Below are 26,767 nucleotides of genomic sequence, written 5' to 3'. Positions count from 1 at the left end.
CCTGGCCTGTGACTCCAAGGTCAGCAGCGGCTTCTCTAAGCAGCTCCACAGTACAGGAGAGAAACAGCAACGCAGGCACACGCACGCTCCAGTCGCCCCTCCGTTACAGCCACTGCCGCCACCTTCACCACCTCCACTGCTCTTCACTTGTGGCTCAGGCAGAAATCACCTCCCTCGCTTTCTTTCTCCACCCTCCTGGCTCTTGGCGCATTCCCCCTCCCCGCCTGCCTCCCCCTCCCTGGTGAATTTCCTGCCTTCTCACCAAACTTCTCCAAACTTTCCCCAGTGCTCCTGGGACATGAGTGTCTTTCTCAGGCAGAGGAGGAGTCACCGCTCCGAGATTCTTCTCTCCCCATCCCTACAAAACTAGTCACTTGGATGGGAGACCACTAAGGAAGTCCAGGGTCTAGGGTTGCCAAGTCTTACCTGCTGTCGGAGCGGGGGACTCCCGGCTTCTTTCTGGAACGCCACGACCATGTCACCCGGAAGTGACGCGAGCACGCCGGGCACGCTGGGGGTAGGGCCACGACCATCCAAGGGAAAACCATAGAGTTTTCCCTCGGATGACTGTGGCCCTGCCCCCAGCGTGCCTGGTGTGGTCGCATCACTTCCGGGTGACGTGCACGTCGGGTGCTTTGGGGGTGGGAGTAATTCCCTTTTTAATGATTTCCCAAACAAGGATAAAATTATTCAAGGCATCTCTGAGATGCCACTTAGCAGAAATACTGTTAAAGATAGAGTCCAGTGCATGGCAAGTGATGTTAGTCAGCAGCTCACCACTGACTTACAAAAGGCAGCCTGTTACTCCCTGTGTGTGGATGAAAGCACAGATATAAATAATCATGCAAGGCTAGCAGTAATTTTGTGTTATGCTGTTGGTGACATCATGAGAGAAGAGCTGGTGAAACTGGTGTCTTTGCCTGAAAGAACACAAGGGATAGATATCTACAATGCTGTGATGGAGACTTTTTTGTCACAAGACATAAGACCAGAAAAAGTGGTTTCAATTATTAGTGATGGGGCACCTTCTATGTAGGGGGCAACATCTGGTTTCATACAGATCTTTGTTAAAGAAACAAAACATCAAGTCATTCAGTTTCATTGCATTATACATCAAGAAGCTCTTTGTGCCAGGGAAAGCAGGAAAAAAATTGATCATGTCCTCACAGATGTCACAAAAATGGTGAATTACATCATGGCTCGTGCTCTGATAGGGAAAACAGCAGGATGTTTTGTGATATCAAAACTGCAGGTTTTTGAAAGAGACCTTGAAAGTGGGCAGCTGAAATATTTTCCAAATCTAAAAACGCATTTAGAAAATTCTACAACATTTGCAGACAATCTTACAAGCCATCAGGAAATCTACAAGGAATTTTCTAGCATTGTAGCAGCTGCAAAGGTGAATTTCAGTAACAGATTTTTACAGTTCCGTAAGATGGATACCACTTTGGTGGGAAGGTAACAGCGTTCCGTGCGCCATTGGTGTTTAGTCATTCCGGTCACATGACCGCGGAAACATCTTCGGACAGCGCTGGCTCTTCGGCTTTGAAACGGAGATGAGCACCACAACCCTAGAGTCGGACTTGACTGGCTTTCGAGCAAGGGAACCTTTACCTTTACCTTTAAGATGGAGACAACCCTGTGTTTTCTTGCTTCTCCAGATAAAGCCAAATTTGAAGAACTTGATATTTCCTGCTTACACTGGTTAGATTTAGAAAATCTGGAAATGGAACTATTGAAATTTCAAGAAAACTCTGGAAAAATAAATTCTACAACCTGCATGAAACACTTGAGAAGATAGAAGGGATGACAAAGGACAGCACAGTTAGTTCTGAAAATGAAATCCTTAAAGTGTGGAATTCTCTGCCAAATAATTTAAGTCAATGAAAGCACTTGGGATTGCTTTCCTTACTTTGTTTGGATCATCTTATGCTTGTGAGCAGCTGTTTTCAGCTTTGAATTATATCAAATCCGACACCAGAAACAGACTCACAGATGACCTGAGTGCTGCATGTGTTGCTCTCAAACTTACGAAGTATGAGCCAAGGATAGACGAATTATCAGCATGCATGCAACAGCAAAAATCACACTAATTGTTCAAAAGCATGCCAAATGCAAACTTTTACCTTTCAATCAAAAGTGGTTTGTATCATTGAAAGCTCTGTTATGGTGTTTTTCTTTTAAGATAAAAGATGCTAATGTATGAGTTTTTTTCCCTAAACTAAAACCTCAGTATTCAAGTTAAATTGCCGTGTTGGCACTTTGCGATACTTAAGTGGGTTTTCGGTTGCAGTTTGGGCACTTGGTCTGTAAAAGGTTCGCCATCATTGTCATAGGCTGTGATCACACACGCCAGTTGAAGCGGAGGTGAAGCAAGGCTATTTCCTCCAGAAGAATTTGACACGCAGTTGTGAGATCACACCTCCCTTTGTAGCTACCGGCTTAGCCCGTCCCTGTGTGATCAGACATAACTGCGGGAGAGTCATTTTCTTTTTGGCCGTTTGTTTCTCATGTGCATAAACAAGGAATCGCACCTCCACACTGAAGGCCCCCTATGGAGTATGCGATGATGCACATACTGTGAGGGGGGGGGACGGCACCGAGCTGGGATGGCATGATCAGACCATTCCCACGACACGAGAGCATGCTTGTGCGATCAGACAGGGGAAAGTCCATCTGTGGCCCATCGAAACCTGTTAGAGCCAGACTTTCCCTGGTGTCTTTTAACTCTGCTTCTACAGCGGAGCAGCATGGGTTGCCGATGACTGCGGGACGCTTCCCAGATGTTGTTGTCTGAGCGTGCCCTTTAGATCCATCAGGCATTGGCACCTATGTAGGATCTAAAGGTGCGTGTGATCACAGACATAGTCAGCATTCCTAATACTGACCGTCAAAACAGAATGCTATTTTATTGTGACAAAATACTTACCTAGGTATATTGTATCCTTTGGGAGATATTTCCCTCTTCCGCATAGTAAACCCGTGTAGATCAAAAATTGCATTTGTGTTTAACAAAGACAGAAGTTGAAGCTAAGGTTAGGCAACAGTAAGAAGCCTGCAGTATTACTTTGTTAGGATGTTTTTCAATGATGCAGCCTTGGTTATCACTCACAGGATAATTTTCAGCATTGAGATTGTGAGATTTAAATTTCTACACTAGCTCAAGCTGTTTATTGTAGTTGGGAATTGCACTGAGTAATTTGAGGTAAAATCCTTATGCAGAATTAGACTCAATTGCCTATCTGTCACCAGATTATGCCTAAGATTTTTAAAAGAATGCTTGTAAGAGTTTTTTTCATCTGTAGTACTTTAGTCCAGGGTGTTTAGAGGAGAGGATTTTTTTTAAAAGGAAGTGCTATAAACACTGGTGAGGCTTTGTTAAGATAGAGACATTTTAACATACATAATCGCATTTTCCAGATAACTGTAGCTTTTGGAAGAAAGTACCCATCAGAATATTCTGAATTATAATATGTAGGCTACCCATGGACTGAAAGATATTTTTGTTGAATCTGCTTTCAGAATTGAGAATCATTTCACAAAAAGAACTATTCATTTTGTAATTTAGGCTAGATGCTAGATGTGTTATTGCAGGGTTTTGTAAAAAAAGAGAAAAAATCCTCCACCATTTACAGCATGAAGTGTAGCAGTTACTGCAGCGGAGTTGTTACTAGGCTAAACAGAATACAGCTAATAAAAGGCTAGGCCAGTGTAAATGTGTTTTTGCTCAGAGCTGTTAACATAGTGAGTAAAATTTTGTGCTAGAAGTCAGAAAAATGGAAATCTGCAGAGACCTCAAACCAGGGACTCCATCAGAGAGACCTGGGCAATTTCCGCTCTGTATTGAAAGGCAGCTTGCCAGAAGAAGGAGCTACAATGCTTTCATCTACTGTAAATCAGCAACAGTGTGTGTGGCCAGAAAGGAGTACTGCAACTCAACAGAGATCATGTGACAGAACAGCCAATAAGGTTCCACCTGACTCAAGAAACCTACGAATTCTGGCCCAGCTCCACAATCTGAGCAATTTGTTACTCGGCCAGAGCTCTCTAAATGCCCACCATTTTCTTACATCGTCTCTAGCCTGCCAACCCTGACACAAGTCATCAGTTCATATCTCAAATCAATATCTGTAAGTGACATTAGGTAAGACGTTATTCTCTCCTATATGTCTCTCATTATTTGGCAAGCCAGCATTTATTCAGTGGTATATGGGGATTAAAATTTGTGCCCACCTTGTAGGATTGTTGTTAGGATCACACAATTCCTTACCCCTTTTCCATAATGCTGTGAGTTTTGTGTGTAAGTATGTGCACGTTCCATTCTGTGGGTTGGTAGCATATTTTATTATTATTTTCAGGATTATACCTCCCCCTCCCCCTCCCCCACACATGTTCACACCCTGGTTTATTGTAAAGCATTTGTAACACTCTACCTTTTAACTTCTCAATTGATTAAAGATAAACGTGGTGATTCAAAGGTCTAAATAGTGCCAGTGTGCTCAAAGAACATTGTATATTTAGGATAACATCCATTTTCTTGAAAATTGGGGATTTCACAGCTTCACATGTATAGATAATTCTCTGGCACAGACGTTCTTGTTCCAGAGTACATCCATGTACTCAAATTAGGAGAAAAAGTCTCTGTGTCTGTACATGCACATACACATATACAGTAACATCACCATCAACACACTTGTGACAATAAGAGCAAAGCAGAACAGGAAACAACCATAGCAGCACTAACATCTAGAAAAGAGGCTAGTCTAGAAAAGAGGCTCATCATGCATACACACATTTCTCATGATCACCATGTGAAAAGGAGCCATAGGAAATGAGGGGGTCAGCACTGGAGATCTACTGAGTATGTACTATGTCCAGGCTACATGCTATTTAACTACCACACTTGCCTGTGGGACCCAGGTGGTTTTCCATCCATACAGTTTTGACACACTTTGCTTAACCAATATAGCTAAATTTTAAGCCCCCTTCACATTATATGCTGTTTCCCCAGGCTAGCACACACACAGTAGACACCTCTGCTGGACAGTGATTCCAAAGAGGTGGCCGCACCAGTCTGCTGTAGCGAAATTATGCGGGAGTCAAGTAGCACACTAAAGACTAATATTTCTTTTAGCATAAGCGTTTATGAGTCAGTTCTCCCTTTTTCTGAAGTGTGGCCTGTAGAACCACTGGGCCTGATTTTATACACAGCGGGGGAGGAGGGCATGCTACAACAAGATAGGCCAGTGTAGAACAAGACCCAATTGAAGGAATAATCCGCTCATACAGAGTGAGTGTGAGACACACAGCCTGTTGAGCATTGGTGCATCCCTTTGTCATTTTTTCTTCTGACAGACAGCAAGTAGGACCTGCACCCTCACAATGATGCTCACGTTTTCTTTGGCTTCAAAGAGCATTGGAAGAAATCTGACAATTTGTAGCTCGTCAATTGGAATTTTAGATCAAGCAGGCTTAATATTAGAGTGTTTCCGTTACCCTTTTGCGGGTTTTGACGCAGCTTATTCGACCTTACCATCTCACCATGAAGCTAATGGGAAAAGCCTTGCAGCAATCTTCACAGGAAAGTTTCCAAATGTCAAGTGTCATCTTTCCAGCTGCTAGATGAATGGGTAGCCACAAGGCATTTATTTGGGTGTGCGGTCTCAGTAAAATCTGGTTGCTGTGGTGGCGATTACTATAATTTGGCAATTGCTTTACCAGTATTTGGACTAGTTGCAATTTTACTCATCGGATTTGGGGCATAATTTTTGGAAAGTTGTAATTTAGAGGCAGGGCAAGGCATAGTAGCTTAAAAAAAATGGGCTAGGACATCACTCATTCTGCCTTTCTTATCTGCATGGGTATATTCTTCTGCAGTGTTCAGGTCGTTGAAGCATCTCCAGCTTGAAATAAAAATATATTCACAAAGCAGTTTGGCACTGTCTCCAATACACAGAATGTTAAAGCTTTCAGCCTGCCAATTTTATCAGAACCTTTACTGCAGTTTTATTCATTGATGTGCATTTAGGATATATTCACTATAGGGCAGCATTTGGAAGCTGCTACCTTCTATTCCTGTGCCTTTATTAAGTATCTCACTGGAAACTATGATCAAAAGTTTAGCTTGGGACCAGCAGGCATTCTAGGTTTTGGATGTGGTGTGTGTCTTCTAGTGAGTCAAAAATTTTGCACCTCAGATAGCTATTGCTAGTGCAAATGAGCCGTAACTCATGTTTCTAAATGTTCTGTTACTTGTGGAATTTCCATAACCTTTAAAAATTATTAACCATACCTTGCAGCAAATGCTCTGGGGGAGATTGCTGACTTTCCTGAGACTTAACAGCTGTTTGCAATCCCAAAGAGGGTTTTAATTGTAAAATATGGATGTGCCTTTGGATACTTCCGATCTGAAACAGTGTTTGAAATTCTTTGTTTATTTTCAGTTTGGAAATACATTAAATGAAACAAGGCACTACTGGAATTTCAGGACTTTTGAAAATTATCTTCTGAAATTTCAGGATTTGGGGTGATGGTAGTGGTTATTTCAGCTGTTTTCAGTGGGTGGTAGACCTAACATCAAACTTGTATGCTAGCCAGGTCTACTGCCCTTTGAAAACAGTGGAAGTAGATCTGGCCTCTGGAGTACCAAAGCCAGGTCTACTGAGATCCAGTATTCCTGAAATTCCATCCCTTCCCAAATTACATGAAACAGATCTCATAAATTATACTGATACTTTCCAAATTTCAGGAACACAGTAATTATGCTCTTTCTGAAATAGCATAAATAAAATTAAAACAAAATGTTTTGGGGTGCCCAACCCTATTGTGCAGCCACTGCTCATATTCTTGCATCTTGACCCTGGGGATTGTAACCTTCTGGGTGTCTACCCATCCTGGGCTTCAGGGCAGAACAATTGCTTGTCAGGAGTACAGTGTTTTCAGGCCTGGGAATCTGAGAAGCCAGTATTTACTCTGGATTCTGGATTCTGAATTTAGAGATTTGTACTGAGTATCCAGTATGTGAGTGGTGCCGCGGTTAAGAGTTTTGGTCTAAGATTGGGGAGACCAGAGTTAAAATCCCCACTTAGCCACAAAGCACACTGTGTGAGACCTTAAACCAATCACCTTCAGCCTAAGTTATGAGGAAAAGAGAGAAGGGGACAAAGTATTTCCTTTCATACATGAAAGAAATACTTACTCAAATTGTCTCCATGAAGGCGTTCATGACATGTTTCCTCTCTTTTTTTGACGGAGATTCAAACCACATGATTAAATTGTTAATGGCATTTGTAAAAATATAATTTCATATTTAAATAATTTTATATAGATTACTCAGTGTGGACCTGGACCAGGATCATCTCCATGCCCCCACCCGGGAAAATGAGAAGTCTGTGCCCCTGTATGCGAGAGGCATTCATTTCACTTACTGGCTCTTCATTTTGAAGTGGGCACTATTATCATGGAAAGCAATTTCTCCCACTCCCAGAACCGCAGGGGATATATCAGGTGATACAGGATTTGGATAGGCATTTTCCAGGCCACCCCAGATACTTGCTGCAACTCACATTGCCAGTCAGGTACAGGACTAGGTACAGGACTGACAGGCACAATCTGCTGAAAATAATACACAAAGATCTGTAATTCCCCACTGAAATTCCAGTTCCAGTTATTGAAATGATTTTAGCTTCTTGCGAAATTTCAATGAGAGACAAAATTAAGCACCAACTGAAAAGTTTTTATGTTTGTGTATGCATAAATTATCTCTGTGTGTGTGCATGTATGCATACAGAGAGAGAGAGAGAGAGAAAGAGAGAGAGAACAAAAGAAACCAAAACATTTAAGAGTAGATGCAGACCAAAGTTGTGGTTCTCATGTTGATTCTCAGTGTTTGGGGTTACCTATGTTGGCTGGTTTTCCGCTTGCATGACTGGTCCAGTAGCTAGACCAGGAGTCTTCAACCTTTCTGAGCCTGTGGGCACACTTTGGATTCTGACATGGCATGGTGGGCGCAGCAACAAAATGGCTTGCCACAAAACAGCTGCTGCAGGAGGCAGAGCCAGCCGCAAAATGATTGCCACAGCTTAACTTCAGTAACACAGTAGATCACAGCCAATCAAATCTCTGAGAGTCAATCAGAAATCTTGCTGGGCAAAAGCCCAACCTGACCCCAGCCACTGCCTAAAAAGACTTGGCAGGCACCAGAAAAGGTGTCAGCAGCAGGCCCCATAGCACCCAAGGGCACCATGCTGGGGACCCCAAAGCTAGACTAGGTTTGTAGCTAGTTTTGACTTTTATTTCAGTACAGACGTCCTGTGTCTCAAAGGGATCTTCCTAAACATGGCAGCTGCTTGGGATTGCCTTTTCTACTTCTCTTTCCTTCCTGATCAGGCAGAAAGAGACAGACAGACAGACAGACAGACAGACAGACAGACAGACAGAAAACTGAGCACCTTAGATTATTTGGTATGTCCTGCTGACTCTGCCCCTTGACCTGACTATTCTTCCCCTGGTGTGGTGCCAGATTTGTTCCTTTAAAAAGTTGGTGATCTTACTTACATCCCATGAACCAACCACAAACTGATGAGTTATGATAGCAATCTGTGCTGCTAGGTGTAAAGCAGTGGCCTTTGTCTCTGTATAGTATTCATATCCAGGATTCACTTTGTTGTTGTTGTTCAGTCACACAGTCGAGTCCGACTCTTCGCGACCCCATGGACCAGATCCCGCCAGGCCTTCCGGTCTTCCGCCGTCCTCTGAAGTTTGCTCAACTTCATGTTCGTTGCATCGATGACACTGTCTAACCATCTCATCCTTTACCGTCCCTTTCACTTTAGTATAGCTTTAATGGCATTTCATTAGTCTTACCTTACACAAAGAATTCCCCCCCCACACAGTAAATAAATAAGTGTGAACTTTTATATCCAGGTTTTCCAGGTTTTTTGTTTTTAATGGAACATAGTTCTTTCCAAATATTTCAGAAATAATTTCATCATAAAGTATTCTGAAAAGTAAGTTTGGTGTTCATTCCATATGATAGACCAGTTTACTTCTTGAGCTTCCATAAGGCAAATAAGTGAATCTCTGTACTTTGATTGCTTGAAGAATTCAGTGCCAGGGCATAATGTACTGCAAAGCAATGCAATTTTAATTTGAATGCCGTCTTTCATACAAAATGCTTCCCCGACTAACTGTAAATAATGCAATTATGGAATTAAATAATAAATAATAGATGCGAGAGCAATGGAAGTACGAGGGAGAAGAACAGAAGTCTTTCAGAGGGAGATTTAAAAGAAGAGCAGGCCAATAAGGTGCAGAGAAAAAGCGAGTTTGGTTGCACATGACAGAAGCTGCTCAGAAAGGAAGACTGGCTGATGAAACATTCCATTTTTAGACACAAATGGGTGGTGGAGGCATTAGCTCTGTGTATAATTTCATACTGTGAAAAAAGAGAGCAAGATTTAAATAACCAAATTTATGGCATGACTTACATTGATGTATGGAGCTCAGGGTAAGGCCTGGAGTACACATGTCTTACCTTACCTTACCTTATTAGCACAGACTACTGTGATAATATTCGTGAAGCACCTTGAATACTGAAAACTCCATAACAATGCATAATCTTATGTCTTCTTTAGTTTTGTCACCAGTTCTGTTGGCTTGGTAAAGAGGTAGCAGGGAGATCCATGTGTCTTTCAGTGAATGTAGGTCAGGGTGCCAAGTCTGGGTTGGGAAATTCCAGAATTTGAGAAGGTCAGAGTTTGGACAGGTGGGAGAGCTCAACAGCAATGTGATGCCACAGGGTCCACCCTCCAAAGCTTCCATCTCCTCCAGGGGAACTGATCTCTGTAGTCTGGAGATCAGCTGTAATTCTGGGAGAACTACAAGCCTCACCTGGAGCCCGGCAACTCTATCTGTAGGAGGTATTCACCTTAAATGCAAGACTGGCAAAAATTATTTGTGATGTTATGTCACTCATTATTATGGCGAATATTGCAGTGTAATAGTGATGTGTGTGTAAAGTGTCAAGTCGCTTGTGACTTAAGGCGATTCTATGAATTACGGTAATGGCCTCCAAAATGTCTTATTGTTAAAACACTTGTTCAATCTTGCAAACTGAGGGCTATGGCTTTCTTTTCTTTTTTTAAAATAAATGTTTATTGTTTTTGTTAATAACATTAACATTACATACATCAAATACTTTTTGCTTCTAAATTAATAAGGATAATTACATACATTCTTAACATCTATTCTCGCCATACAGCACTAGTAAGTCACCATGAGTCTGACCATTATAGATTACCTGATACAGCCTATAAGTATAACCATTTATGATAGATCTGCTTAGCTTTCTTGATGGAGTCAGTCCTCATGTTGTGTCTTCTTCTTTTCCTGCTGCCTTCTACTTTTCCATGGTGGTCCATGGTACCCATAAAACTCTTCTTCAACACCATATTTCAAATGAATCAGCTTTTCCCCCCTGTCAGCATTCTTCATTGTCCAACTTTCACACTCATAATGAGGAATTCTATGGTGTGAATTATCTTGATCTTGGTCACCAGTAACACATCCATACACTTCAGAATCTTTTCTGCCTCCTCCATGGCTGCTCTTCCCAGTCTGAATCTCCTTCTGTCTCCTCGTTTCAGTCTCCGTCTTGGTGGAGGGTGAAGCCAAGGATTAGAAAATCTTCAATGATTTCACTTTCTTCATCATCAACCTTAACATTGTGTAATTTCCCAGTAGTAGGTGACAGTGTAGGTAAATTTACTTGGTAGGATTGTTTAAGAACACGCTCTGGGATGCTGATAAGACTGCACAATTGCTTTAAGCAGCATTTGATGCAAACAGGGAAACCATCAGAAACTGTCTGCTCAGTTTCTATGGGTTCATTTCTGTGAGTTCTGTATCTGTTCAGGAACCAAGTAGCAATAGGCAAAGTTCTCTAGTCTTAAGCTGGCAAATGCTTCTTCCTGGCTCGTTGAATGCCCTTTTGGCAGTGTCCAGGAATGGGAGAGACCGGTGGAGACAGAGAGGAACGCTTTTGCCTTCTACCCCCACGCCAGCCTGCAGTCACTGCTTCCTCAGATAAGTTGGGTACGGACTGTTGGGGAGAGAGAGAAGAACTAATGAAGGACTCTGAAATTTACTGTGGGCCTTTATATTTAGGTTTTGGAGACTAGGGAACACATAATCCATGATGTTACTAAAAATTAGGTGAGATACTGGAGGAAGTGGAACCTGAAAAGGCAAGTGAAACTGTATGATACAAAATTTTCCCTCAAAAGCCATGCCAGAAAGTGTGAAATTGTGGAATCTCCATTTGGCACCTTAATGTTTTCCTTTAGAGCATTATAATGACAGCTCTTTAACATCAACCAGAATTCACAGGTCACTGCTAGCCAGATATCTTTAAAAAGTGGAGTAACTACACGGATAGGAATAATCATTGCTCAGGAAGATAGGATTGATTAATTGGCAATGATTAAGTAATTTTTTGTTGTTTTTTGTTCTTTTACATTTAAGAATTGATGGCAGAAATTACTGGATGCAGCCTCTTGCCTATATATGCTGAGTTTATAGATCTGAGCACTATTTCTTTACTTTTGCAGTCACTGTTTATTTATTTATTCTTGTTCTGGGTTGCTAAGAATCCAGGACTCAAGCCAAGCCTTCATTATACAGATTATCTCTTCTAGGAGCCTGTAAAGGAGTTTAATTTTGTTGAAAGTGTTTGTCATAGCTGAAGATAACCCACAAGATCCAGAAATTTCTTTCCCTTTCGAACTTTAAAGTGGGGGGGGGGAGGCTGAAAAGCAAGAAAGGGGGGAGAGAACATTTAAAAAAACCCACCATCTATATTTATGGCATAATGTGAGGTAAAGTGATCAGTGAAAGGCATTATTTCTGCTTCATAGAATAAGGCTGGCTGGTCTTGAGGATCTTCTGTCTCATACTGGATCTTCCTTTCTCATACATTCTGTCTGAATATTTGGAGACTTCACTTGTTGCTTTAAGAGCTTGGGGGCAGAGGTAGAGCAGTAGCACTTGGCTGCCTTGGTCTTTGACCCATTGTCTTTGATACTCTTTTTTTGCTGGCTGCAAAGTTGCTTGCTGGCTTTAGCAGTCAGAAGAGTGAAGGTATCTATCTATCAGGTAAGTTGAAAATAGCAGCAGTATACGATCTTCCCACACCTAACCATTTACTGTTATAGGCTCATCTCTGGGTGAGCATATGGCACCCTCATTATGGATGCGTGCCTGGAAACTGTTGAGGCATTTTTGTATACAAACAAATGTATACAAACATTTAAAATGTAAAAGTGTAAATGATTTTCTGTATTCTAATAATTGTAAAATATCAGGTGACAAAATCATTGGGAACCAGAGTGCTGGAGTAGCTGCTAGAATGTTGGACTTGGACTCAAGAGAAGTGTCAAGGCCCAGAAAAAAATGAAGGATATTTTTTTCCCAACAGGAAGAAATAGAAATTTGGGGGGAGTCCTGAAAAAAATACCCTGTGAAACATCCCCCCCCCTTTTAGAATGATTGTAATGCTTTTTAGGACAGGGGTTTTAGTCACTCAAAATGTGTAGTATGAAGATGTTTACATGAGACAAGCTACAGCATTACTGATAATTCCTATACACACTGTAGCATTTTTCAAGGATGTATTTCTTGTTATAATATGATTAATTTTGTCTACAGTTAATATGCTATAGAGCATATGATCGTAATGTACTATAGAAGAGTTCAGTGTTATAATACTTAAGTCAATATCCAAATATGTGGTTAAGGCTCCTGAGCATATGAGACTGTTTCTGTACACTTTCTTTTATTCACTACCAAATTTGTGTTTTCTGTTCAATGCGGATTTTCCCCCCTACCTCTCAGAAGGCATGTGCATTGCAAAGGCTTAACCTAGGGCTCTGAAGTTTTCAGTTCACTTGTTCTGTAGTATTGGGTTTATCAAAAATTTTCTTGTAGAAAAAATGTAAGTCATTTATAGTTATAAATGTCATGATTATGCTAAAGAGCACAATTTGATAGGCTAAGTTATAAATTATGTATTTGTTGTTTTTAAAACAATAAAATAAGTTTATATTATTGCATTTATTCATTTTTCCTCAAATGTCTGTTGTTATTTTTGCTGATCTAACGTCCCAGTGGCTTCAAAATTTCTAGAAATGTTACATGTATTTTACATTAGCTTGTCCAGCTCAGTATTCTCATTGCTGATGAAGTCTTTTCCAGTGCATGGTACTTGAGATCCAGTAGCTAGAGAGACCCACGGTTAAACTTGGAAGCTTCAATATGCAAACTATATGCTATGTCACTGAGCCATAGACATACCCTGGTTCATATTAAGGATTTATACAGAATTTTCTTTTTTGGATCTGTCAGAGACACTTGCCCCATTCCTTGCCCCCCCTCCCCCGAACAAGCCTGGCATCCATCAGACCCAGAGGCATCCCAGGAGCACCTTATAAAGATCCTTACTCCAGCCAGCTGATCAATGGTGTAGAACAAAAAATGGCTATGTACAGGATTAGCCCATCCAGGCCAGTCCAGGAATGGGCGGGAATCTTGTACTTTTTCAGTACATTAAACAACAAACCATGAGATGGTCTATACCCTCTCTGGTTTCAGAACAATGTGCCACCAGAACCTCTTTTCACTAGTCCCTGCCTTTCCTAAGGGAGAGATTCCAAACCCTTAGTTAGCATCTGGGACAGAACACCTTAGCAACTCATCTAGAGATGCACACTTTTACTCTCTAATGGTAGCGTATATGGTGAGCATTTAGGCCACAAGATTTAGGCTTGGAATGCAAGTTACAACATCAGAGACCCATTAGAAATAAGAATAATTTTTATTCAGTACAGAGCATGGCAAAACAGACTATGTAAGAGATTACTGAAAATAAGAAAAACCTATGGCTCTGTGCCTTAACTACACAGTAAAGATATTCATAGTTACCAGTGAAGTGTCCATATTCCAAGAGTGTCCAAGGTATACAGTCCAATTAGACACCAAGGGATTTTGAAGAGAAATCCCATCCTTGCACCCATGTGCTCCAGTTCACAAAGCAGCTCTTTGTCTTCCAAGAGACAGAATTTCCAGGTGCAATAAACAGACAATGACAAGAAGGGAGAGCTAAGAGCTCATTCCCATAGGGATCAGACAATTATACTCCAATTCCAGTCACAAATTAGATGTGGTCATCAGCCAATTGCAAGTGGGCATGGGTGTGCCCAATTGTTGGTTGTCATAGCTGCGTGTGGGGATAGGCTAGACATTTGGAGGCCCCTCCTGCAGTCAGGTGACCCAACTTCCAGCTTCTCCATGGTGTACGTGACATACTCCATGAGCACCAGAAAGTGTAGCCATGAGGTCTGGCGTTTGGCATGAAAGTGTGAAAGAATGTGGGTTTATGGCATGGCTATTGAGGTTGTTCAGGCCATTTGGTTTGCCCTGGACCATATTTCCTGCAACAGGAAACAGAGACAGAATGTCATCACAGGAGAAGGCATGAGACTTTTAGAAATCAATATTTCTATACAGGCTATACAGTGGGTGTAATATACTCTATCTGAAAAACACTTTAATTTTTTAAGGAATATACACAACATTCTATTTGAAATTACAAAAAAAGCTTATTAGCTCTTCTTTAAAGATGCAGTACAAGTACAAATTGAATTTACATATATGAAGCTAAACCATAATACATGAGATTAACCACGGCAACGGATGTCTCAGTTTCGATCCTTTGTCAGGCCGTAATCATGTGGTAAAGCCAGGAAAGAGTTGAGGGGACTAGTGCAGGACATGCACAGGGGCTTATCCTCTGGTCCCAGTTGCACTCCACCACTCAAGTATTATACCAAGCTGAGGAGTGCTACTTTTCCCCTTGACACTAAGGCCTATTTAATGTTCCAACCAGTCTACAAAGTCAAAAGCAGGAAAGGAGCAAAAATTGTTCATAAGGCTCTATTGGTCCAGTAGAGGCTTGGCCATGCCCTCATAGGACTTCTGAGTAAAGGGAAGCCACTGGGCATGCCCTAGGCTTGGCTAAGACCACTTAAAAGGCTTGAGGAATAGAAAAGAGTAGAGCTGGAGGAGAGGAGGTGTAACAAAGTGGGGCTCAATCCCTCTCTGTCTGTGGGCAAGTGAAGACATTTACCCATATTGGACCCTGATGGGTGATGGCTGTGGCCTGAGGTCTTACAGGATCGCATTTGCACTAGGGGTGCAGAGGAGGCAAAGACTGCTGTCTCTCTTCCCACTCTCTAGCCTCCTCCCACAGGCCTTGCCTGCCAGCAGGCATAGGCAAACAAGTAAATATAGTTCTAGAGAACAAAATAGCTTCCTCAAACGACATCCATCTTTCTGCAAAATCAGAAAGCCCTTCTGAAGCTTGAGACAACAGAATCACCAATCAAGATGATCCTGTTCAGTGGAAATATCATACTCTTCCAACTAGAAGATGTCCCTGTCAGGGACATAGCTGCATGCTGGGTCCCTCTGTCCCTCTTCCCTTTCCCCCTTTTCATTTTCGTTTATTTCTTTAAAATATTTATAGCTTACCTTTCCTCATGGTTCAAGGTGGCTTACAATAATAGTAATTTTCTAAAAGTTCTGGTTAAAAGCAAAATAAAATCTATCCCCCCCTCTTTTAAAGATACCTGCCAATTCAAATTTCAGTGGAACTGAGCTAGAGTCAACGTCAGTGAGGAATTAGAGTGAACACAGCGGGTTAACAACCTTTTCTCATTATTTAGAAATGTAGTCCCCACTCCCATTTGGATTAGTTGTTGTAACTGGTTTAATTAATGGGGTTTAGGTTCCAGTTAGGTTTGTTCCCTAGTTCCCATTGGTTTTCAGCCATGAGGCTTGTTGAGTGGTCTTATCAAATTTAAAGTTTGGTCACAGAGTTGTGAGGAGTAAATACGACAGCTTCATATTGTGCTACCCTGAGCTCCTTAGAGAAAGGGAAGAGTACAACAATGGTATGTAAGTGATCATCTTTCTTTTTTTGTTGTTTATTTCTACAGTCTTTGTATGGTGCTGAAGTTTCTTCTGTACCACATCTGCCTCTTTTCTACACTCCCATTGATCTGGTAGACATCAGTGTAGAAATGGCCGGTCTGAAGTTTTCAAATCCTTTTGGCCTTGCCAGTGCAACTCCAACAACAAGTTCACCAATGATCCGCCGAGCTTTTGAAGCAGGATGGGGATTTGCACTGACCAAAACATTTTCACTAGACAAGGTAAGAAAAGCTGGGCTTCTTCCATGTTTAAAACGACTTTGTGACTTCCCTGAGACTGCTCATAGCCATTTACTATAAAGATGTTGGTGGTAGGAGCCCTTCCCTCTGTCCTGGGCTTCAGGGTAAAAACTATTTTAAAATGTCTGAAGACTATGCTGTGCTTCTAAATATGAACCTGATATCCTGCAGTTTGGCCCGGCAGGCAAATGTTTCAGAAGCGTTTCAGTAGCGGATTAAAGGGGCGGTTTCACATAGCCACATGTTTCAGGCATCCCCCAGCCATACTCAAGCCGTCTTGTGCCGCTTCCCTTCCGAGTTTAAAAGATAGCATGTTAAAGTGGTAGCAAACCGTGTATAGAGCGCGTTGATTCCGGTTCTCTGAGTGTGAACGCATGCGCTGCTAAGGCGGTAACAACCCGCAGTCATTGATAATAGGCACCATCTGTGTCTGCGGGCAGGCGCCATTGCCGCCTGCGTGATCCTGCCCTCTTTGCCGCTGCACCCATGTACCCATGCGCATGGGCGCATGCAACCCAGCGCGGAAACAGCCCCTAACAGGCCGCCAGGCTAACAGCCGCTAACAGGTGGCCCAACAGTGTGAACACTCCCTTGCGCTTCCTTCACGGTATCCTCCCGCTTCATTCGCTGCAGTGTGAACGGGAATACTGCAACCAAGCCGTTCCAGGTCTATTCCAGGTTTTCTTTGCCATGACTCCCTAGCGCTTCAAATTGCCAGTCTGAACTCGGCCTAGGACTGGGAGGCAGAGCACCCAAGTTGGAAGTTAATAGCATCCAAGTAGGCTTGATCCCTCCTAGCATCTCTCTGTTTATGAACTGAGCACTGAGACCAATGTGGAGGCCTGTAGTGTTCCATCCATATTTGCAAAGCTACTGCTGGTGGTGGTAGTTGTTCCTAGTGGAAGTATTTGAAAAGCACTATATGCCAAGGGTGTAGACTTTCCAATTTCCCGGGGGGGGGGGGCTGGGGCTGGGCCAGAGGCATTGCTTTGCTAGGAGCAAGGGTGGCTCCCGGGGGAGGCTGAGCACCTTCCTGAAAATTTCGGTGGGGGTTGAAGCCCCGCCGCCCCCACGAAGATTACGCCTATGCTATATGCTACTGCTTATAATAATACTTAGCTTTAATATAGCACTTTCAGATGTTCAAAAGCATTTTACATATATTATCCTGTAATCCTTCCAACAGTGCTTAAGGGTTTGTTGTTATTATAATCATCCTTAATGGGGGCCAAGGCTGAGAGAAAGTGGCTTGCCATCTACTGAGTTTGTGTCAGAGGGGGAGATAGGATCCCAAGGGCTTTCTAAATCATACCTCAGTCTTGTAGCCATTGTGCTACACCAGCTTTCACTGATGGTATATAATTAGGGTTGCCGGGTCCTCTCATTGCTCCAGCAGGGGGATTTGAGTGGCGTTCTGGGGGTGGGCGGGAATGTTGTGTGACATCCCCAACATGATGACATAACCCAGAAGTGACGCTATCGTGTTGGGGATGTTGCATGGGGACACTCTGGGATTTGGGCGAAACTCTGTGGATTTTTTACCCTCAAAGCATAGAGTTTGCCCAAATACCAGAGCGTCCCCATACAACATCCCTGACACATTGACATCACTACTGGGTGATATCATTGTGTCAGGGACATTGCACAGCAACATCTCTGTTTAGGGGCGGGGTTTCCCCTGCAGGCTAGCTGGTCCATGGCAGGGAGAAGCTCCTGAAACTGGGGGATCTCCAGCCTGGACTTGGGAGCTGGCAAGCCTATATATAATATATTCTTCCTTCTTCAAAGGTTGTGTCCAACTAATGATCCAAAATCAAAGGTCCTTCATGCAAACAGTACATCAATGAAAACAGCAGGAACCAGTTTGGATGATGTAGTTTTTTCTAATAAAAAGTTCAGTTTCTTTTTGCTATGAAAATAAACAAGATGGCCTTCAATTAGCTATATTTCTTTCAGTAAAGGTTCATAGGGGTGGCCAAGAGATGGTGGAATCAGAGGTTGAAGGGAGGAATGGGCTTTGTATCTGAATCAAAAGAGTAGTTCTGAATGGTGCAGATATTCTCGGAATATCTTCTTTCTTCAGGGGATTCCTAAAGTCAGCCACAGGAATTCAAACGGTGGAATGCTGTTTTGTGGCTCTTCCACAATGTTATATATAAGTTCAATACTTCTATTCCATACTGCCTATGCAAGTGGAAAGCCTTCTGTATATTTTTTGAATGGACTGGCCTCTGGTGGTCAAGTTGAGCATGTAGGAGTTTGTCTGACTTCATTATATTTATGGAACAGATGGAATTCCCACAAGATTTCTTTTTTAATTTCCTTAGCTTGTGTGGAAACTTGTTAGACTATCTATAATGGAAGTTTTTGTTTGTTTTACTCGGTGTTATAAAATATATTTTTAAACTGCCATCCACTTACAGCCAGAATTATGGGAGAAGGTTGCAATTTTTTTTAAAAAAATCACATTTTGAATTTTATGTTTTGCATTTGAAAACTTATCTTTTTTTTTTAGCTTTTCAAAATATGGAGATTTCATCTTTGGGTCAGGGTTTAATTTTGTGCAATTTTGGTTCCAGAAAATAAGAATTGCAAGCAGGGCAACAATGGCATTGGAGAACAATGGAGGGGCTGGAGATTAACTCTAAAGTGCATGCTTTACATGTAAAGGCCCCAGGTTCAATCTTGAGTGTCTCCTGTGAGGATCTCAAGTAGCCAGTGTGGGGAAAGTGCCTTGGACTTTTACTGCCTTGGACTATGGAGAGCTGCTGCCAATCAGAACTGACAATATTGAGACATGTAGACCAATTGTCTGACAAGAAGGCAGCTTCGTATTGATATGGCTAGCAGCCCAATTAGTTATTCTGGTATTTTAATATTCATTGTTTTATTGAGTTATTCTACAAAAATATCTATATTTTAAGGACTCAGTCTTTTAAGGGACCAGTGGGTGCCATTTGATTTAGAAAGATATTTGACTGACTACTGGTTTCTATACTTGTTTGGGGCTTCTGTTGTCCTATCCTCCTAGGGTTACCAGCCTCCAGGAGGGGCCTGGGAGATCTCCTGCTTTTACAACTGATCTCCAGCTGACAGAGATCAGCTCTCCTGCAGAAAATGGCTGCTTTGAAGGGTGGACTCTATGACACTGTATGATGCTGAGGACCATTCCATCCCCAAACCCCACCTTATCCTGGATCCATTCCCAAAGTCTCCAGGTATTTTCCAACCCAGACCTGGCAACCCTATATCCTCCTCCTCCTTGAAGGCCAAAGGTACAACATTATACCAGCTCCACCCAACAGCTCTACTTTATCTACTCATATTTGACCTTCAATACATGATGCACTCAACAGGCTTTAAGATCAAAGGATGAAATATTGGCTTTTCTCCTTTCCCTCCCCTCATTTTTAATTATTCAGTTTATGCAATATATTATGTTGTTTTGTTCACTCCTCCTAAATGATATTACATGGCTTTTGTTTGAGGATTTTGCTTTAGACCAGCATAGCTGTCTGCATCATCTGCTGGTTTTGTGTGATAGTTTTTTTAAATGTTCATTGGATATGACAGCACAGTTTGACTAACCCACAAAGTGCAGCATTTTTTTCCCTGGGTAGGGATGTGTAGAAACACCCTGTGAAATCTGAGAATCTTACAGAACTCTTCCAGGCTGGATGCAAAGAAAACAAAGAGGTGTGGGTGGAATGAAGATGTTACAGAACATGATTAAAAAAAAGACCTAGTCTGCATTTTGTCTTAAAACAGAGAAGATATGCAGATCGGTTACATTAGGCCATGCTAAACGTAACAAGATCTCAGATTGCCTGAAAGGCTACAAGGGTAAAGTTGAGGTAGCTCTTCCTCTGAAGATGTAGAAGCCAGCATGTATTCAGATCTGCCTCGAGCACTAGCCAGATCACAAAGGTTTCTTGTAAGGCAGAAAGCAAAAGTAAAGAAAAATGTGGTATCATGTTTGTTAATGAATCAACGCAGCTACCTGCAATGTTTGTATTTCATTGTTGTTTTTATACCTTTACAGTGCTAATTTTGTACAGACAAAAATATGATTATCATTGTGCCCCCCCCCCCCCCGCCACTCAGAAGAGTGTCAGGGAAAGCAAGGAGGGGAGAGAAATAGGTGTGATTTTGACACTGCGTCATCACTTACAATACATCTCTGGAAGTGATATCATTCCATTTGGGCAATGTCCTAGTAACCCCACAAAGCTGTGGCTTCACCTATTTGCATGTCTGTGCCCCCCTAATCCTCCTGCCAGTTACCAGCACTGGGTTGGCAACCCTATACAAAGACCCTTCCCTTTCTCACTTTAGATAGATTTTTATATTGTAAATGGTTGTACTTTTTGACTGACTTGCCTCCTTTTTCTTTGTAAGTTCTGGATATCCTGTTGCATGTTTTCAGTCTTGCCATAAGCTACCTTGAAAACTTGAACTATCAAAAGGGTGGGCCATAAATATTCAAATAAAGAACTAAATGAAAATAAATATAATGTTGTGTTAAAAAAGAGGAAGAGGAAGCTTAGAAATCTAAAGACATTTTTGTCCTTGATTCTATAGGCCTGGAAAAATACATTGTTTGTTTGTTTGTTTTTTAAATTGCAGTGCGGTTAGTCTGTGTCTCTCCAGGTCATGACTGCATATGTGTCTTTCCAAGCTTGAAGTTGCCCAGAAGGTTGTGTGTAATTGTTGTCAGTCCAGAATTAATTCTGGATCACTGAAGCAGTCACTTCTTTAATTAAGGTGGTATAATAGCTGCCAGTGTGACCATTTCCTGATACATAGCACATCTGCAAAGCCATTGACCTACTGACCATATTTCTGAACCATCACCCTCCCCAGCCCTAGCTTTCTTCAGCGTCACTGCCACTGTCTGTTTGGTTTGCACTGACACTGCTTCAAGGCAGTGCCTCTGTGCCCCACCCATGCCTTCAACACTTGCAAAAGCATACATTTACCTTCAGCTTTTTCACCCAAGCATCAGCTTCTAGTTATTTGTGTTTCTATGTAACTATCAACATTCTGATTATTACATTTTGAAGCAAAAGAGGGAGCTGAGCTCTCTTCCTCCCCACCCCAAGTTCTGGACTAGAGCTAATTTTCTAAAATGACTCTGTGGCTGAAGAAAATACACTTTCCCATGTAACTTTGCATTCACACAATGTCTCATTTAAACCGGGCTCTTCCCCATGCAAAGCAGTTACGTGGGCCACATAGCGACTTCGCATGGATAGAAGCCTAGTTTAAAAGGGAAGATCTTCATGGTCTCTGTGCACCCATGGGGTTAGGGCGCCTGTGCCAATTCCAATTGGCAACCTATCAAGCTGGAAAGGATTTTTGCACCCTTTTCCCAGTGTCGTGTGCAGAAGCCCTACCATGCATGCTCACTGGGATGGGTGCAGACATCTCACCAGTTCTCTTCTGACTACCACACTGATAGGTTGATCCCCAATGCCATGGTCAGTGAACCTACCTTTTATTTTTCTGACTTCTCTTTGATCTTTTTGTTGACTTTTTGACCTCTTTTGAGCTCTTTTGTGAGCACCCCTTCCCCCCATCTCCCTTTCATACCCCCTAGCTTTTGGGGAAATGCTGGGGCTTTTTCAAGTGCTGCACAAACTGTGGGAGTAAAATTCCACCACCTGAGTAAAATTTCACCACCTCTGCTTGCTGTGCCTCGGTGAAACTCATTGAACTGAATTATGCCCCCATTGCACAAAATTCTTGAAACAAACAAGAAAGAATCGAGCAGCGCATCTTCAGGCAGCACTATTTGAATCGATGCTTTCTCCTGTCCCAAAGACTTCAACTTTGTCATCTCACATTGATCCTTTAGGCCAACTGTCAATGTTGATTGGCTAATCGACATTGGAAGAACCGCGTTCTCACAGCCAGAACCATTCTGACACAGCTGACCGGCAAAACACTTCGGCTTGGCTTCCAAGTCGGAGTCCTCCACTCATGCCAAGAAACACAGGGAGGATAAGGGTCTGAAGGCGGACAAAACTTAGAAACACAAGAAAGACTCAGTGAAACCTTGGAGCCCCCAGAACAACTCCTCCCAACCTGAGGAGTCTGCCTCTCCAAAATGCCTTCAGCCAAAGCCGATGAATCCCTTGACAGTACCGCCTCTCAAATTACTCTTATCCCTGAGCTGAGCCCTTAGGCATCGAGATCACCCCCGACACAATTCATTCAATTCTCTGAATTGGAGTAGGAGGAGATTGACCTCACTCAATGGTTCTTCCACTCTCACTCTCAGGCCTGAAGCAGCGACAGCCTTACTTCAGACCATGCCCCTGTAGCTACGTCTCAATGTTGCCACACAGGTGATGAGCATTGTCAGACCTCTCAAAGATGGGATCGTTCCCCTTGGCATCAAGCCTCCCCAACCATGATCTATCTCCACCTTTCTGACTGTCGGCACCACCTCCCATTGCCTGGGACTAGCATTAATGGCATTTTCTCTACAGAGCATACTGTTTACAGTCCACCTTACCTTGGCTCCCACCTCAAGCATCGCAGCAATGGGACCAGTGGTCCAGAATCCCCCATCAGTCTTGAGCTTCTCATCAACCCACCCACCATAAGACTTCAGCAACCATTTCTAAACCACTGGCTTCAACTGACTGACCTTGAGGAAGCCATTCCAGCCACTCGACTGAGCGCATTGAACAGTCTGCCCTGATCACATTTCAGGTTTCACATCTGACACTCGCTCCAGAAGGTCCCCCATCTGTCAGAACCTTTGAACATCAACGATTCTGTTGATGCCTCTGAGGTGAATCATCTTGTGCTTGAGTATCTGCCAGCATCCCACCTCCAGGTAGGCCTGAACTTGCTATTCTCACATGGGTGTGATGCACAGAGGCCATGAAGAAGATAAACAGGTTGCTTACCTGTAGCTGATGATCTTCAAGTGGTCATCTGTGCATTCACACCACCTGCCCTCCTTCCTCACTGCTGTCAGTCTTCTGATAGTCAGTCAGAAGGAACTGGCAGGATGTCTGCATGCATCCCAGTGAGCATGCGTGGTAGGGCTCCTGTGCATGACACTGGGAAAGGGGCATGAAAATCCTTTTCAGCTTGGAGGGTTACCAATCGGGATCAGTGCAGGTGCTCTTATCCCATGGTTGTGAATGCACAGATGACTGCTTGAAGATCATAAGTTACAGGTAAGCAACCTGTTTTTGTGTGAGCACAAAATTACCATGTTGAAATCAGGCCCGAGATGGAATTAATAGCAGGAAACTAGCATCTCTGATAGAAGCTGCTTCTTTTATGAATATTAGTTGGTTTTAAGAGATGCTTTGATCTGGTTTTTGACTCCAATAAACATTGACTAACTGCTTCTTTTCATAAGAAGAGAAGCCAATGCTGGATCAGGCCAATGGCCAATCTAGTCCAACACTCTGAGGGATTTCACATTTTTGATCCGTCATGGAGTAAACCGGTATAGGGCTGCCATTTCACACATGGCTTTCCCCTTCCGGTAAAGAGCTGGATCTGAAGTGGTTTGCCATTTCAGACTGCATCGCTTTTTCCCCGCTATTTTTCGCCCATGTGGTCGATCTCTGGCTTTTTTCTTTGAACATTCACTTTAGAGCGCTATAGCTGGAGATCACTCAGAATTACAACTGCTTTCCAGATGGCAGAGATCAGTTGCCCTGGAGAAAATGGTGGACTCTGTGTCCTTATATCCTGCTGAGATGCCCCCCACCCCATGACAGCCAATGTGATGTGGCAGCCAGGACTTCTGAGTACAGTGGAGGCTGCAAGTGCGCGGGGGGGGGGAGATGGAAAGCTGACGAGTGAGGGGGAAATAAAGGTAGGTTGATGATTGGCTGGGAAGGAGATAGGGTTGCCAAATCCATGTGGTAAATTCCTGGAGATTTGAGGGATGGAGCTGGAGAGGGTGAGGTTTCAGGAGGGGTGGGACCTCTGACAGGTAGAATGCCATAGACTCCACCCTCCAAACCAGACATTTCCTCTTGGGGAACCATTATTGCCAATCTCCAGGTGGGGGCTGGAGATCACTCAGAATTAGAACTGTACTTCAGGTAGCAGAGATCAGTTCCTCTGGAGAAAATGGTGGACTCAGTGTCATTATACCCTGCTGAAGTCACCACAGCAAATTGACACTCAGTGCCCAAGGCCGGGGCACCCGCCCAGAGCCTCTTTCTAGAGTTCATTGTATTTATTTAAACAACAGGCCTTATTCCTAGTACATACATAAATGACAATTCTCAACATTCCAACACTCTTTAGAGTCATACCAAGCAAAACAATCCAAGAAAAGGATATGCACATGAAGAGAAGGGATTCTGCTGGAAGGAGCTGTACACTTCTCTCAGCTGTACAGTCGTCTTATTGAATTCTATGGGACAATGCTTATGCAACGCTGTTTTGTAAGGGTGGGACAGCTGAATTACAGAGACTAGGACATATATAATATAGTTAACATTCCAACTTGTGACCTTGAGTGTACTCATCTGTTTTCTCCCATGAATGACTACCATACATTGATATTAGGGGAAATAAGGCATTGCATTTGGAAACAGCATTGCAAAACCTGATGGCCAGGTCTGAAAATGGCTTGGTCGCATTGTACTTTCCCAGGAGTCTATGCAATATATTGATTCCTCTAACCTGTATATCCCACCTATCGTGATGAAGGGTGTGTCATCCATTTATGTATAATAAATCACTCCAAATTAATATCAGTGTGTTCTGAAGGCTTTTGTTGTCGTTCAGTCAGACAGTTGAATCCGACTCTTCATGACCCCATGGACCATATCACGCCAGGTCCTCCTGTCTTCCGCCATCCTTCGGAGTTTGCTCAATTTCATTTTTGTTGCATCGATAATACTGTCTAACCATCTCATCCCTTGCTGTCCCCTTCTTCTTTTACCATCAATCATTCCCAGCATCAGGGTCTTCTCCAGTTAGTGCTCCCTTTTCATTTGGTGGCCAAAGTATTTGAGCTTCAGCTTCAGTATCTAGCCTTCCAGGGAACAGTTAGGGTTGATTTCTTTTAGGATTGACTGATTTGATCTCCTTGCAGTCCAAGGGACTCTCAAGAGTCTTCTCCAGCACCATAATTCAAAAGCATCTAGTCTTCGATCCTTGGCCTTCCTTATTGTCCAACTCTCACAGCCATACATTACTACTGGGAATACCATTGCTTTGACTATACGGACTTTTGTTGGCAGGGTGATGTCTCTACTTGTTATTATGCTGCCTAAGTTTGCCATAGCTTTCCTCCCAAGGAGCAGGCATCTTTTAATTTCATGGCTGCAGTCACCGTCTGCAGTGATCTTGGATCCCAGGAACGTGAATTTTGTCACTGCTTCCCTGACTTCCTATTTGCCGAGGAGTGATGGGGCCGGATGCTATGATCTTAGGGTGTTTTTTTTATGTTGAGTTTCAAGCCAACATTTACAGTCTCCTCTCTCACCCTGAGCAAGAGGCTCTTTAGGTCCTCTTCACTTTCTGCCATTAGAGTGGTATCGTCTGCATATCTGAGGTTGTTGATGTTTTTCCCGGCAATCTTAATTCCGGCTTGTGATTCATGCATGATGTACTCTGCATATAAATTAAATAAGCAGGGTGACAATATACATCCTTGTCGTACTCCTGCTAAACCAATCAGTTGTTCCATATCCAGTTTTAACTGTTACTTCTTAACCCATACAGATTTCTCAAGAGACATGTGAGGTGGTCAGATACTCCTATCTCTTTAAGGACTTGCCACAGTTTGTTGTGGTCCACACAATCAAAGGCTTTAGCATAGTCAATGAAGCAGAAGTAGATGTTTTTCTGGTACTCCCTTGCTTTCTCCATAGTCCAGTGAATGTTGGCAATTTGATCTCTCATTCCTCTACCTCTTCAAAACCCAGCTTGTACTTCTGGCAGTTCTCTATCCACATACTGCTGAAGCCTAACTTGTAGGATCTTGAGCATGACCTTGCTAGCGTGTGAAATGAGTGCAATTGTGCGATAGTTTGAACACTCCTTGGCATTGCCCTTCTTTGGGATTGGTATATAAATTAACCTTTACTAATCCTGTGGCCACTGTTGCATTTTCCAAATTTGCTGGCATATTGAGTGCAGCACTTTAACAGCATCATCTTTTAATAGCTCAGCTGGGATACTATCATCTCCACTAGCTTTGTTGTTGATGCTTTCTAAGGCCCATTTGACTTTGCACTCCAGGATGTCTCGCTCGAGGTCAGGGATCATACCGTCATGGTTGTCAAGGTCATTGAGGTCCTTCTTGTATAGTTCTTCTGTGTATTTTGTTGAAGGCTTTCATGGCCGGAGTTCATTAGCTGTTGTAGATTTTTTGGCATTGTAGGACCTGACGTTTCGCAAGTAGCTGTGACTGGAGGTATAACACAGAAAGATGGAGTACTCTCTGTGTCCTTGCTACTGGCAAAACGTCAGGTGCTACAATGCCA

At 42.7% G+C, this 26,767-nt stretch overlaps 1 protein-coding gene across 1 annotated transcript in view; it reads left to right on the top strand.

Annotated features, from left to right (window-relative positions):
- LOC107121000 (dihydropyrimidine dehydrogenase [NADP(+)]-like) overlaps window positions 1-26,767 on the top strand; it is a 633,529-nt gene that overhangs the window by 415,049 nt on the left and 191,713 nt on the right. The window contains exon 13 of the mRNA XM_015423794.1: window positions 16,053-16,268. Coding sequence (XP_015279280.1) covers window positions 16,053-16,268 — 216 coding nt within the window. The remainder of the gene's footprint in view (window positions 1-16,052; window positions 16,269-26,767) is intronic.

Source organism: Gekko japonicus, unplaced genomic scaffold (genome assembly GCF_001447785.1).
Source record: "Gekko japonicus isolate JY-2015 unplaced genomic scaffold, Gekko_japonicus_V1.1 scaffold151, whole genome shotgun sequence".
NCBI lineage: Eukaryota > Metazoa > Chordata > Lepidosauria > Squamata > Gekkonidae > Gekko > Gekko japonicus.
Note: the sequence above shows the minus strand (reverse complement) of the source record. Positions and strands in the feature narration are given on the sequence as shown.